Here is a 16,230-nt window from a genome sequence, read left to right as displayed (position 1 = left end):
AGTGTTATATAGCTGCAAACTCGCTATAGTAAAATCACTAGGTTCTTTAATTCGCCCGTTGGAACGCGGTAGGGCGTTCAACTCGCGGTGTGGTAAAGGAAAGCGGGAAAATATTAGATTTTAAATTTAAAACAGAGTAGGAATAATTAAAAATAATAAAATAGAGTACTTAGATTTTGATTTGCTATGACCCGACAGATTTGATTTGAGCAATGTTGCCTACATCCTAAACTTAAACCATGTTTGAAGTTCCGGGCCTAAATGCTCATTTTTAACTATAACGTATACAGAGCATTTTATGAATCACACTAGCGGTTAAATTACGTAAATTACCACTAACTGGAACAATCTAATCCACTATAAAATCCACTAGCCACTAAAACCAAAAAAATCTCGCTGTAAGGCATGCCTAAACCACCAGATCTAGTGGAAAATCCACTAAGTTGGCAACACTGTATATTTCACAATGTATTTTTGTACACAGGACACAACTTTCTTGCGATTAGTAAAATAATAAATAATTATATTTTTCTGTAGATTTGATTGGTAACTAGCTAACGATGTTAAAAAGTATATTATAGACCAATCACAAACGAGTTGATGAGACAGTCGTTCAGACAATTATAACCACAGATAAAATCAGAATAATAAATTCCTGGTTCTTAATGACTGACAAGTTGTGTTTGCCGGATTTTACATGCCGGACGGAATTCCGCTACTATAGCTGGTCAACTAAATCTTCTCAGTAAAAAAAGGCGCGAAATTCAAATTTTCTATGAGACGATATCCCTTGACGCCTACATTTTTCAAATTTGCCGCCTTTTTCTACTGTCAAGACTGGTTGACCAAGTATAAACGGGAGGATTTATAATAATGCATGAAATTTGAAATGAATAGTCCGGTCTAGTCTAGCCCTAATGTAAACGCAATACGATGCCAAAGCCTCTTTTGGTTTGACAAGAGAATGGATATATAGTCTGTGGTTTTAATTCTTTTCTCTATTCATTCCGCTATTATGGCGCCGATAATACTAAAACAGTCATGGAGTATTAATTTTTTATCGGAAACATAGGGTTTTAAGATTGTTATTGATATTTAAAAGGACGGTTTTCGTTGATTAGTGTATTGCAATATCCGAGTAATAGTCTGAGACAGTGCAAACAGTGCCAAAACCACCATGGAAACTGAAGACATTATAGAATTGGGGTCTTCAGATGAAGAACCCGGGCCGCCTCCCCCTAAAAAGGTAGATACATATTATAAGGCGAATTTGTTTGTGCTCTGTATGCACAAGTAGGCAATAAGCCTTTCATTTAGAAAATGCGACCGTAAATTAACTTAGTAATTAATGTTTGCGTGATGGCGCATGACTGATGAATGATGATGCTTTTGAGGTGCATTTATTACCCAGTTCTTATTTTTTGTATTTATAGTCCCCAGTAACCTTCCAAAGATATAAATATCTGTAATAATAATTTAATTTATGGTTGTTTTGTTCTTCATTAGAAATATGTCCCAGTTTATATGCCCATACTCATCAATGACCATTTTCTAGAGCTTGTTAAGTATGCCTTCAGGCCAGGATATGGATCTGAGCTGATGAGACCAAGGAAACACGTCCGTTCGGTATAGGATTTATTAAAGAGACAGAAATACACCTACCCACATTCAGTCGGCGCCTGATTACTTAATCTACCCACATATGTCACTGAGCTATAAACTGAATTTTCCTGCCCTGCATCAGAATGTTAAAGGAATTGGTCCAACTGCAGTAAAAGGCTTCCAACAACCCCTTCGGCCGTGTACGTAACCGACCTTTCGTAACTGGTAACGAAGGAAGAAAAAATTTTCTTTGTACGATACTGGTTTCGAATAAAGATTATTTTTTCTTCGTACGTAGCCATAGTTACGAGAGAAGAAATTTTCTATTTGAAATTACGAAAAAAGACTATCTATTCCTCATACGTAACTGAGTCAAAATGTTTTAATCATCATTGAGCGTAGGTAACATACTGATATGAAACCTCTTCAAACTCCTTACTGTTATAGACTAGACTAACTGTTATATCCATGAATGAGTTTCAAAAGAAGACTCTATAGTCTGTATCCTCCTTGTGACCAGTTAGAACTTATTGACGGAATGACGAATAGGAACAGATTTTCAGTGTGACCAATAGCTACAAAATTACTATGTGACTTAATAGAACTAAATTTACTTGTGACGGGTTGAAACAAATATTATTGCTTTCTGCAGTATGACCGGTTAGAACAAAATTTTGGTGTGACGAGTTGATCCTAAATCGGGAATACGATACTAAATTATGCCCTTAAACGGATCATTACATTATGCGCCAAGCATTTATTTTAATTCATTATACAGTTGCTAGTGTACTAGGTGCACCAAATTATAATTAAATGATAATATAGATCTATTAAGCCTTTCTTTGTAATTAACTAGCTTTTTCCCGCGGCTTCGCCGGCGTACTAAGACTACTAAAAAATGAGGTTTTCCCCAAACAAACTTTGAACCCCCATTTCACCCCCTTAGGGGGTGAATTTTGAAACATCCTTTCTTAGTGCACCCCTAGACCTTATAAGGAACCTACGTGCCAAATTTGGAATCTCTAGAACTAGCAGTTTGGGCTGTGCGTTCATATGTCAGTCAGTCAGTCAGTTTCGTTATGTAATCTAGTCCTTACTTAGTCTAGGCGAAGGATCGTATGAAGAAAATTAATTCTTACTATGTAACTGGTTACGAACCACCTTCGAAAGATGGTGACTGATTACGTACGAGAAAAAAATGATCTTTATTCGAAACCAGTATCGTACAAAGATCATTTTTTCTTCCTTCGTTACCAGTTACGAAAGGTCGGTTACGTACACGGCCGAAGGGCCAACAACTGACCTTTGTACAAATGCAAATAATGCAGGACATAATAAAAGTTTGCTGTACTAAATACAAAACTTATGTGTTACCTATATGTGGGTCAAACACCTTTTTATTATTGCTATTCTATTCTTTTGTCTTAAGGATGACTGTGATATATATAGTCTAAAATAAAATTTTATAATTACTGTACATATTAACCACACATTTACAGGGGGTAAATGTGGGGTTAATTTACCTCACATATATAGCAAAAAAATAATAGACTTGTAATTATCATGGTAATGTAATGAAGATTGGAGAGTGAGAGGCAAGCATTGAATGGTGGCAATGTTACTAGTAGCTATATTTATATTTTATTTCACCACACCAGCTCGGAAAGGCTTACTTTGCACTTCAAAAACTGATAGCAAAGTTGCATTTTATTCACATGTGAGGCAAAGTAATCAAATGCAAATTTTGAGTTGTTTTCTTATGTTTGCTGGTAGAATTGACTTTTAAATAATGATTTTGGATGATAAATATTTAATAACATTCATTTGGATTTGATTACGTTTGATTTTGTTTGATATGTTACATTTAATATTTGCTTCGGGTTGGTGTGGTGAAAAATGTTGTGTTTCATCCGGGGGCAAATTTTGTTTAACCCTCGTGCTTTGAAACCCTCGCAACGGTCAAGATTCCATTTTTCAATTTTGGAATCTTTCGCTTGCTCGGGTATCAATATTAGCACGAGCGGTTAAACAACAACTTTGCCCCCTTGTAAAACAAATAACTATTAAATTGTATTGATAGCTGTTGGATCTCCATAATATAAATAAATAATGATGTCTGAATGTTACATGATGGACACCTAAGAAAATTTTAAATATACTACTGAACCTGCTACATGCATGATACTTGTTTTATATTTATATGTGTTTATTGTTTGTTGCCTACATAAAGTAAACTACTGATCCATAATTGCTTTTGAGGACTTTTGCTTAATTTGAAATATTTTATCAAGATTTATATTAGTGATTAAATTATTAATTTATTGCGAAACTGCTGACATACGATTTCAAGAAGTGAAAAAATTTATTAGCTCAATATCACAATAATGTAATATGAAAGAAAAAATATAAAAGGTACTGTCATTTTAGTATTAAAGGATGTAAAAACAAGGTTTACGCACATCATAGTGACTGATAGATAATCTAATAGATTATAAATTCTAGTTTAAAACTAATAACATGGTTAAGCATGAATAAGTGTATATTCATACACTCACAGACAAATTATATGTACCTATTCAGATCCATATGCCTATAATCTACTGTTATTATGATAAAAAGAATCCATTTTTAAAATGTGCACCCTTTTCTCTAGGGTAATCTTATTAATGCATTGCTCACATATACAACTAATGGCTGTGTCTGTGATTTGTGTCTAGATATGTATATTAGGATGAGCATAGGTAATCTGGGGAGGGATATATAGGTACATATAATCATTTCATGGTTTGTAAATATGTTATATATTTGCAATGCATATACTATCTATTATACCTGTGAATATTTGAGCAACAAATGTTAGCTCACTAGAGGGAAAGAAAAGTTTGTGTTAAAGTAAGTATTTTATGCACAGCGAATAATAATTACAATAAGCAAATTTTTTTTTACTTATCAGTAAAATTCTTAATAATAAGTAAGTTTTGCTGCTAAATGCTAATTGTGGACAGATAATGCATAACTAGAGTGTATTTTCTCAAATCTGACATTGCTCATAGAATAATTTAGAACCCAAGGCCATAAGGCTATTTACGAATTTTTATAAGCTTTTATTTAACTCGCTCTGTCAGTTACTTAGTGTGGGTCAAATCTTGGAATCTAAATTTGACCCATTTAGCGATTTCCGATTGAGTTAAAATTTTGCGTACATAAATTGGATGACAATGCATTATTATGATGGAGCTTATATCTGATGATAGAGACAGAAGGTGGCCATGGGAACTCTGTGATAAAACAATACAAACTAATTGTGTTTGGGGTTTTTAGAGTTGTCTTGATGGCTATTAGTTACCTGTGGAAAGAAAAGCACAGACAGCAATAAAAGCTAGTACCAAAAATGAAATTTTTGCAAAAAACTTATGTCATAGTCTGGGATTATATGTGGTTAAGATGTCAGCTCTTGCCATTACTTTGATGGAATATTTTGTTTCAAGGTATTTTATTATTCTTATTTATGTGTTTTAGATGAATGTAAGAAATGCAATGGTTCATATTCCGGCAAACCTCCCTGGAGTGACAATCAAACCTGTCAAAACAGTACCACAACTACCTAAACTGGGGAAAAATATAACCATCACAAAAACAAGTGGCAGTTCAGTAAACAAATCAACAAACCAAAATCAAAAGCTTGTTGCCGTTAAAAAGAGGGCAGTGGCGAAAAAAGTGGCCCAACTACCCCCATCCAAGGGAAAAATATTTAACCCACTTAGCCTACCAACAAACGCTGCCATCACAAAGTTAAAAACTCCGATACTGATAAAAAAACCTCAGCAGAATAGACCACAACCTCTGCAAAGATTGCCACCCAGCATCACAATTAAGAAGACGGGGTCAGCAGCGAAGCCTTCTCCAAATATGATTATGCTTCCAAAATCTGTACTCTCAAAAACAATTCCATCAAAAGCTATTAATCCAAAAACTATGCCAAAACAGCGGACAAACCTAAGTGAAAAGAGAAAACTAGAGGTGGTGCAAACAGTTGAACTTGATGATGATGATGCTTCTACATCATCTAAAAGTCCTCAATGGTATGTGAGACCTGAACAACAAATTGAGATATCTATTCAAGAAGATGAAATTGTACCTCAAAAAGAGGCGGCACCTACACAAGAGGATACAAATAATAGAGAACCAGAGATTCCTAAGTATATTGAAATCACAATAGAAGATAGTCCTGTTAAACCAGTAAAAACAAAGCGAACACGGGAACTAAGCACTGAAAAAGTAATTATGATTGATGACAGCCCCAACAAGGGTAGCGTTGTTGGTGAAGCTGTTGCTGAAGGCAGTGACAATGAAGCAGACACTGCAAAAAAGGTCCCACATTGTAAAAAGATGCTAGATTACCCGAGTGAGCTTGTAACCATTGAAGAAATGCACACACTTGAGATTGAAATTGAACCAATGGATGTAGACCATCCTCTAAATACACATAATACAAATTCAAAGGACAGTGACAAATCAAATGCTAAAGTAAATAAAGAAAGTAAAATAATTTCTTTAACTCCAGAAATTATGGAAACTGAAAAAACATCACTTGAGATAGCAGAAAACAAGCAGGGCACTGTGTCAGTCAGACAAATCAAGCCTATACAGCTAAAACAGAACACAAAAAACGTGGCTCCGAAAAAAGACGTTGGATTGCCAAGTGAATTTCATCCTATTTATCAAAACTTCATCAGCTTATGTATCCAATTAGAAAACTCCAATGATATGGAAAAGATAATTGAAAAAAAGATTAAGCCTTATTATAAGCAGGCACCAAAGGAATATACAGAATCAGAAGAATTTCTTGATATGGTATCTAGTAAAATAACAGCTATGGAGGCTGCCCCTGAAAAAATGTATTTGTATATCAAAGACATTGTAGATGAATTGAATTTACAACGAAAGTATATGAAACAAGTGCCAGTAGAAGATCCCACGTCGAAAGGTAAATTCATTGCACACTTTGAGATTAAAATGCTATTTGCAAGTTACGACATTAGTCATAGTCACTTACAAGCTCTTTGTGTTTGTAGCTTTTAGCTGTACTTCTTGAAACATTGCATAGGGTATGTAAGTTATATAAGTTCAGCAGTATGCCTGTAATTTGCCATCGATTTTTTCAGATGTGGATAAAGACAGCTTTCTATATGGAAAAGAAAATGAATTGGATCCTAACAAGCAGAGGCAGATTCGTAAATTAGAAAAGACACTTAAGAAACTAAACCGAGCCATTCAGAAACTTGAAGCCCAAGAAGTAGACTTTGATGATGAAGAAGACTCTGTTTATTTACTTACTGAAAAGTGAGTACAGTAATACTTTTGAGGAGATTTGTTGTTACATTTTCGCTAGAATTCTCACATCGTGTCAAATTCTCTGATTCTTTTGAACATGGTGAGAATATTAGAAAGCGTTGAATGTCTTAGGATGGTATTTCACCTGTCCAATTTCTTGGTCCAATGTCATTGCGTCTCAGTCTCTCATTAAAGCAGAATGTGAGACGCAAATACACCAAGACCAAGAAATTGGACAAGTGGAATACCACCCTTAGTAGCAAAATGTGTAGATCACAAATTGTTAAAGCTTTTAATAGTCTATTTAATTGATTCCCTTGTGGTAACTAAAATGTAAGATACATGTGTATACTACTAACTTTCGTTACACAATAGAATTAAAAATTATACAATAACCGGCCAAGTGCGAGTTGGACTCGCGCACGAAGGGTTCCGTACCATTGCGAAAAAAACGGCAAAAAAATCACGTTTGTTATATGGGAGCCCACTCATATATTTATTTTATTCTGTTTTTAGTACTCGTATTTGTTGTCATAGCAGCAACAGAAATACATCATCTGTGAAAACTTCAACTGTCTAGCTATCACGGTTCATGAGATACACCCTGGTGACAAACAGACGGACAGACAAACGGATAGCGGAGTCTTAGTAGGGTCCCGTTTTTTCCCTTTGGTACGGAACTCTAAAAAAAAGAAAAAGCCTAATTCCAGTAGTTGACTGCCCGTTTGTCACCTCTATTGCTTGGAATCCTGAAGGTGACAACTATTCAGACATTGTTCTGCGCTGGGAAATTTACGTTGAATGATCATTGATGTATGTATATAGAGATATAGAGATATATATAGAGATATACATACATCAATGATCATTCAACGTAAATTTCCCAGCGCAGAACAATGTCTGGATAGTTGTCACCTTCAGGATTCCAAGCAATAGAGGTGACAAACGGGCAGTCAACTACTGGAATTAGGCTTTTTCTTTTTTTTAGAGTTCCGTACCAAAGGGAAAAAACGGGACCCTACTAAGACTCCGCTATCCGTTTGTCTGTCCGTCTGTTTGTCACCAGGGTGTATCTCCAAACTAACTTTGCCCAGATCTGAATAAGAAGAAATTGAGGAGTGTCATTATAAACGTCATATTTTCATAGAAATTTGACATCAACAGTGGCATTACCTAAATCTTCGATTTCGATCGGTAATTGTAAAATAAAACACGTTTGCAGGTATAAAGAAAGAATGGTACGAGTGCATGCCAAGTTTTGTCAACTGACCAACACTAAGCTGCCTTCACAACCCCGGATCGTGATAGACCCCCGGCCGGGGCTCTCGGCCGCGCCTGCGAAGCGCCTGGAGGCCTGGATCAACAAGAAGAGTACCGTAACCTTTCCCGACTTTCACGACGTTTTGCGCTGTGTCAGGGAGGCCAATGAGATTGATAAGCTTGGCTGGAGTGAGGCCTTCATAATGGAAGAAGGTATGTCTATTTTTAGAAGAAAAATATTTTAAATATTAGAACATAATCTAGACACGCGGTAGCGTGTCCAGCCAAGTTCAAAGAAAAAGGAACTGGCGACGCAGCAACCGTGTGTAATATTACACGAACCATTTCGAGCTACTTTTGACCCCTTCACAACTTGAAACCTACTTAACCTACACACATGAAAGGCACATGTATTCAAGTCCCTTAGCTTGTACAAAATACAAAAATTCATAAACATAGCTCAAACAGTTATTGATAAATTAACGTTTAAAAACCGGCATTTTTGTGACTGACTGACATAGATCAAAAACCTAACCCACTTCCAGATGACTAAGAAACTTGATATTTGGCATCAAGATAGATTATTATGTGCATATAGAGGGAAAAATCTGAAAACTGGAAATTATTGATATTTCGATGGAAAAAAATAATTAATACTTATAGACCAAAAACCTAACTCACTTCTAGATGACTTAGAAACTTGATATTTGGTATCAAGGTAGACTATTAGGTGCATATAGAGGGAAAAATCTGAAAACTGGAAATTATTGATATTTCGATGGAAAAAAAAAATTAATACTTATAGACCAAAAACCTAACCCACTTCTAGATGACTTAGAAACTTGATATTTGGCATCAAGGTAGACTATTAGGTGCATATAGAGGGAAAAATCTGAAAACTGGAAATTATTGATATTTCGATGGAAAAAAAATAATTAATACTTATAGACCAAAAACCTAACCCACTTCTAGATCACTTACAAACTTGATATTTGGCATGAAGGTAGACTATTAATTGGACTGGAAATTATTGATATTTCGATGAAAAAAAAAAATAATACTTATAGACCGAAAACCTAACTCACTTCTAGATGACTTAGAAACTTGATATTTGGTATCAAGGTAGACTATTAGGTGCATATAGAGGGAAAAATCTGAAAACTGGAAATTATTGATATTTCGATGGAAAAAAAAAATATTAATACTTATAGACCAAAAACCTAACCCACTTCTAGATGACTTAGAAACTTGATATTTGACATGAATGTAGACTATTAGGTGCATATAGAGCGAAAATTCTGAAAACTGGAAATTATTGATATTTCGATGGAAAAAAAATAATTAATACTTATAGACCAAATACCTAACCCACTTCTAGATCACTTACAAACTTGATATTTGGCATGAAGGTAGACTATTAGGCGTATACAAAAGAAAAAATCTGAAAACTGTAATTTTTTGACAATTAACCGCGCGTTAGCGAGGGTCTCCTTTTCAGCTTAGGCAAACTGCTATCATGATGAATACTATAGTAATTTCTGTACACAAAGTAATGATATCCCAACAAAAACATAAATGTGAAATGAGAGCCAAGTTCAATATTAAGAATATGTGTCGTTGTTGACTCGGCGACAAAAGAATTGAGATCTATATGGGTGCCAAGTTCTGTGCTGTGTAGAAAATCCTGAAATTATAAAGGATTTGTCTTGGCTAGTTTTTATAAGCAAACCAAATTTTTGAAAAAGTAACATAGATAAATATATATTACCTATATGCCTATACGTAAAAACTAGCCAAGACAAATCCTTTATAATTTCAGGATTTTCTACACAGCACAGAACTTGGCACCCATATAGATCTCAATTCTTTTGTCGCCGAGTCAACAACGACACATATTCTTAATATTGAACTTGGCTCTCATTTCACATTTAGGTTTTTGTTGGGATTATGTCTTACAATTCGTGTAACAATTCATTCATAAGGCTTGAGAGTATTAAATGGTTTAAAATAAAAACGTTTTCATACCATTTGTGAAAAAACATTATGATTATTAAGTATGATAAATATTACCTAAACATAATAATGTAGACATGATACATATATCACATTGTACGTAGTAATGTAAAAAAAACTGCGACGCAAAACGAAACTACGAAAACTAGCGTAAATGTCGGTTTTGTTGAAGAAAAAGCTTCAGTATCCTTATTTTTCGGGCATAGGGCATATGACTTGTATTATATATGTACGTTAAGTTATTTGCATTAGTATCTAACTCGAATATTGTATCAAATTCCAGCTAGAGATCTCTTTGTGCGGTGCGGTAGAAAGCTACAGAGACGCAGACAAGAAAATGAATGGCGATTGGCTACCTCTAGAATTACAGCTAACAGCGATCCTGCCGAGCAAAGTGATGAACTTAAAAAGCAATTGGAAGCTAATCGCCGCCTGGCAAACACGAAGGAAACCGAAGTATTTAATAAGTAAGTTACCTATACCATAGAGAAAAAAATAGATTGCTCACTCCATCTCCATACATCAGTTTTAGTACCAAAAAGACTATTAGCATCTAGCATTGAGTAGCGGAACTATCAGTACTGCTACTTGACAATAGATGTAGCACCGACCGGAAAGTCTTATGCTGTTGAGTATCTATCCACCAAATTTGATCAAAAACTGACAAAAATAGAAACTTGCCAAGAAAAAAATAGCCCTTTAAGTCGCCGAAATACCTAATAATCATTATTATAATTCCAGATTTTGCGACCGACAAAGTCTGTTAAAACTAGAGGCTGAAGAGATCGATGATAAAGACGCTGAAGAATCTCCAATCGAGAGTGAGGAAGAAGATAACGATGACGATTCCTCTCTAGAAAGTAAACAGAGACGGAAAGACAGGCTAAGAAGGCTGCTACAAGAACAATCCAATAAGAACATTCCTAATAAATTTCAATCTGAAGATAATACAAAAAAAGACGAAGAATGTGTCATAGAGTCTGTTGGGAAAAAAGAAGAACCTGAAAGCAAATCTGAGGTAGTCAATGAAGACGACAAAATACAAAGCTTGAGTGATGATAGTAACGAAATTGGTTCAGACATGGATGAACTACACTTGTTACAGAAATTACATTCCGACTGTGAGATACGCACCGTATCTTCGTCATCTGATTCAGAAACCCCTATAGCTATTTCGGATACTTTGGACTCAAGCTCTGACAATGAACAACCAACACGACAGCAGCCCACTGACGTAATAAGTATAGAAAACTCAAGTTATTCTGATGATTCTGATGCTGACAAAAATGATGCCTTAAAAATGAATAAAAAGTACACAGTGGCGAGTGGAGATTTAATGGAGGAAAGTAAAGAAATTGAATGTTCCTCTTCAAGTGTTGTGAAAAATACACATCTTACGGATGCTGCCATAGAACATACAGTTCTTGCGTCATCTGATGACGGAAGCAATCTTGATGACAATACCAATTCCGGAAAGAGCGATAACTCGTCAAAAGTGTCGCCTAAAGAAGGGCAAATAATTGACAAGGATTATGACCAAAGTATTGCGTCAGAAAGCGCTGAACTCAGTATCAATGATGTTGCAAAACCAAGCGATGCTGAAGATGAACATAGTACGAATTCGGATATAGTTGAGAATCCTGGATCATCTGCTTCATCTGGACAATATGAGGAACTTCTTAAGGAACATAATGCTGATCCCCTTCTAAAACGGCCAGATTTAATTCCACGAGATCCTTCAGATGAACTGTTTGATAGTATGGTAATTAAGCATTACAATGATCCTCTTGTTAAGAAACATCTCAAGGGTTCTGATTCATCCAATGGCGATGATCCCGAAAATTCAAACTCCGATACTCAATCCACAATTGCTACTGAAACAGCAGAAGAGGCCAAGAAAGACTTGATAGAAACTTCAGTAGACACTGAAGAATTCCTAAATTTAAATTCCCCATCAGTGCAAATAGTTGATAAATTAATTGATAAATTGAAACAGTCTGATGGATCTCAAAGTAGTGATGAAATTCTAATGAAAATTGATCAAGAGATTGGCTTGAATGCCGAAGCTATGTCCCCAGTAACGTTAGCGCTGGAAAAGGCGGTCGGTCTTGCCAGACAGACCAAAGCGTGGCCGAGGTTTAAGGATGAATGTTCATCTCTGAGTTCTGCCGAGGATGAAAATACAGGTGATAATTCTCAGTCACTGCCGCCGAATACGAATGATTCCAAAAGTGATGATGGAATTGAAATCGCACTTAGTGAAGCAAGTCCAGCTACAGATACAAAAGATTCTGAAGTTAGTGGGAATGCCACTACAAACTGCGCACGTAAAACTGAAGATAGCACGCAAAGTATTAATATTTCTGCTGATGTCAATAGCGCGGGCGCTTCTAGTTCTAGGAGTGTAAACCAATTGTCGGATAAAATGGATGTCGCACATAATGAGATAGATTCTACACAAAAATCAAATTGTACTAACATTTGTAGTTCAGAGGGTGCTGAACATACACCCGAAGGAATTAATATCACACACAGTGAGCCAGTTAATTATGAAGATTCAAAAGATACCGTTGCCTGTACTTCCGAAACCGCAAAATGTGCACCTGGTGACTGTACCATTGCAGATATTGAGATGACTTCTACTGAAAAAAATATGGAGGGTTATGAATCTACTAAAGAAATATCTGAGGCAATGGAGATTGGGACAGACTTTACGGAACAGGCAAAAGAAACAGGGTGTGATGAACTTATTAATAATGTAGCATCCCTAGCAAACGAAGATGATGTAGATCTGCTACCTAAGAAAACTTGGGAGCTTAATAACAAGTCTGAACTTGTTAATTTTAATAAAGTCCCTGAAGAAAACTCAGGTGAAGCAGGGGACTCTGTGGTGAACATTTTGAATTCCAACAATGGACCTGAAAGTAGTATTGGCAATGGAAGTGAAGTGAATGGAAATTTAAACATTAATATGGACATCACAGACTTACTTGATAGTGATACTAGTTTATGTCCAAAAATTGGAGATGATTTAGACCTGGATCATTTAAATGAGCTAGCATCTGCAGAAAAAGGAGAGTGTGAGGAGAAATCTGTCCCTAGAACAATTTCTAGTATGTGTTTGCAAAGTACTGAGAGTAATAATTAAATCTGATAATTATAAGTATAGATAATATACTAGTATGAATGCATTTACTAAATACAGAGTCACATATGATGGTCCGGTTACTCTTATTAATATTTTCTATGAGGTAATATGTTACATACAATGTTAGTTATATGTGCAATTTTCATGTCATCAAATCAGTTTAAGACATGCCGCGAGATCCCCGTATTTAAAAAATATGCAAAGAATAGACATGTTAAAGCAGTTCTGGTATTTAAATTGAGGTTCGTGATGTAACCGAGCAAAACAGAAATTTGGCTTTTCCAGTAAAAGTAAAGCTGCCTATTTCTCAGCGTTCGACGGTTTAAGTAAATTTAAATGTTAAATACCGTGCGATTGCGTATTGTGGATATAGTGTATTTATTATTGTTTGTTTTACATATATACTTGAGAATATATTTAAATTATTTATATTTCTTTGAAAACGTGGTAGAATACTTTTGTCGTATGTTACGTACATTCAGTGCCGAAAACCTGAATATCGGGTATTTTATGATTTCGTTCCTAGGCCGGACGACCCGATAGTCGGGATCGTGGTACTACACCTTTATATGAAGAAATGTTTGTGACCTGGCGCGGATCTCTGGTTTGGCTGGGTGGCAGAAATGTATCACTTGTTTCACAATAATTCAAGTAAAAACGTGTATAATATGTGTTTATTAATAATCATTTTGAATCAACAGACTCACCTTCAACAATCACTTCAGTTTGAAATATACACTGTATTTATAATTAGAAAGAGTAATTCCACGTTAATTGAGATTACTGCGTTATGGTATAGATCTAATAGCGCTGGCGGTACACCGAGAAATTCAGTAAAATGCTGCAAATGATGTTAAAGATATGAAAATCGGTACGATTGATCTTTAGGACATTTGAAACAATTTGACCCGAAGCACCAACAAATGGTCTAAGAGCTAGCCACGTAAATAGGTATGCAATTTATAGAGCAACGAAACCCCTATAGTTATTATGCCATACTATCATTATTAATTAATCCGGGCGCCTGGCAGCTGCCTATTTTGGTACTTTTTCGCGAATCTTGTACGTCACCTGGCACTACTTTTCCCCCAATTAAAACGCCTGGCATTGTTATATTTGAATATAATACATAATTAGCTATTTTATCACACCAAACTCAGAGCTCTATAAATTGCATACCTTCAATTGATTTTACAACCCCTTTGTTGCCCATTCACTCCCACACCCACCGCTAAACAGCTGCCAGGCGCCCCGATTAATAAATAATGATAGTATGGCACACTAACTAGAAAGCTTTCGTTGCTCTATATATGCAAACCTATTTTGGTACTTTTTCGCGAAATCTTGTAAGTCACCTGGCACTACTTTTCCCCCAATTAAAACGCCTGGCATTTTTATATTTGAATTAAATACATAATTAGCTATTATTGCACGCCAAAATCAGAGCTCTATAAATTGCACACCTTCAATTGATTTTACAACCACTTTGTTGCCCATCCACTCCCACACCCATCGCTAAACAGCTGCCAGGCGCCCGGATTAATTAATAATGATAGTATGGCACACTAACTAGAAAGATTTCGTTGCTCTATATATTGCAAACCTATTTTGGTACTATTTCGCGAAATCTTGTAAGTCACCTGGCACTACTTTTCCCCCAATTAAAATGCCTGGCATTTTTATATTTGAATTAAATACATAATAAGCTATTATATCACACCAAAATCAGAGCTCTATAAATTGCACACCTTCGATTGATTTTACAACCCCTTTGTTGCCCAACCACTCCCGCACCCACCGCTAGACAGCTGCTAGGCGCCCGGATTAATTAATAATGATAGTATGGCATAATAACTAGAGGGGTTTCGTTGCTCTATAAATTGCATACCTATTTATGTGGCTAGCTCTCCGGCTAAAATAAAAAAAAACAACGAGATGAGTTACCACGTCATCTTTTTTTTGTATGAAATAAAAAAAAAATCCTTAGAAACCTATCGTGTGTAGTATTAATCGAAAGGGCTTTCTGAACCGATTCCAAAAATATATCATATTATTACATTTCAGTAATTTTTTTTTAAATTATAATAAAAATGATTTTCAAAACATACTAAAAAATACAAATTATACCTAATATCCTCATATCTAAACCTAATAAATCAATTATTAAAATATGTACCTTTAGTTTTTTTTTAATTTTTCAATTTTACCAAGTGATCTATGAATCTCTCAATTTAATATTTATTTAGAAAGCATAAAATTAATTTATAACGGTTTTTACAGAAAGTAGCTTATATTTCGGAATCTATAAGTCGTAGTAAAAATTATCTATGTAAGAATTAACTGAAAAAACACCTTTAACGCCCCCCCCCCCCCTTTCCCCGAGTTCTCCACTCATCAGAACTTTTTTTTACCATACTTTTTCTTTTCTTCTTGGCTTAGATATTACCAAAGGAACATGTAAACCAAGTTGCAATACTCTTATTTTACCCGAATATAAAAAAAAACTCTTCATAAAAAAAAGATAGTAAATGTAAATATTTTCAAAATTGCTTTATTAGGATTAGATATAAGGATATTAGATATAATTTGAGGTATATTTACCAAAAAAAAATTTAACGGTATTGTATCTGAAGAAGCCCAAACTTCGTATGTTTTGAAAATTATTTGTATTATAATTTAAAAAAAAAATCAAATGTAATGATGTGATATATTTATGGAATCGGCTTAGAAAGCTCTTTCGTTTAATACCATACACCAGCGGTCAGCAACCTTTTAGCAGCCAAGGGCCACATAGTAGTTAACAAAGTTGACGCGGGCCGCACTTTGTTAATATTTATGACTAGACTAGACATTGTCGTGTGTCAATATTACAT

General features: G+C 35.1%; 1 protein-coding gene across 1 annotated transcript; it reads left to right on the top strand.

Annotated features, from left to right (window-relative positions):
• The first annotated feature begins 1,072 nt into the window (after window positions 1–1,072).
• LOC134660681 (uncharacterized) lies at window positions 1,073–13,357 on the top strand. The gene is made up of 6 exons (XM_063516460.1): window positions 1,073–1,246; window positions 5,122–6,589; window positions 6,768–6,945; window positions 8,159–8,409; window positions 10,493–10,676; window positions 10,951–13,357. The coding sequence occupies exons 1-6, from the start codon at window positions 1,178–1,180 to the stop codon at window positions 13,355–13,357; spliced, it is 4,557 nt and encodes a 1,518-aa protein (XP_063372530.1). The 5' UTR covers window positions 1,073–1,177.
• Window positions 13,358–16,230: the final 2,873 nt, after the last annotated feature.

Source organism: Cydia amplana, chromosome Z, assembly GCF_948474715.1.
Source record: "Cydia amplana chromosome Z, ilCydAmpl1.1, whole genome shotgun sequence".
Taxonomy (NCBI): Eukaryota; Metazoa; Arthropoda; class Insecta; order Lepidoptera; family Tortricidae; genus Cydia; species Cydia amplana.
The sequence above is the reverse complement of the archived record's forward strand: the minus strand, read 5'-3'. Positions and strand labels throughout refer to the sequence as shown.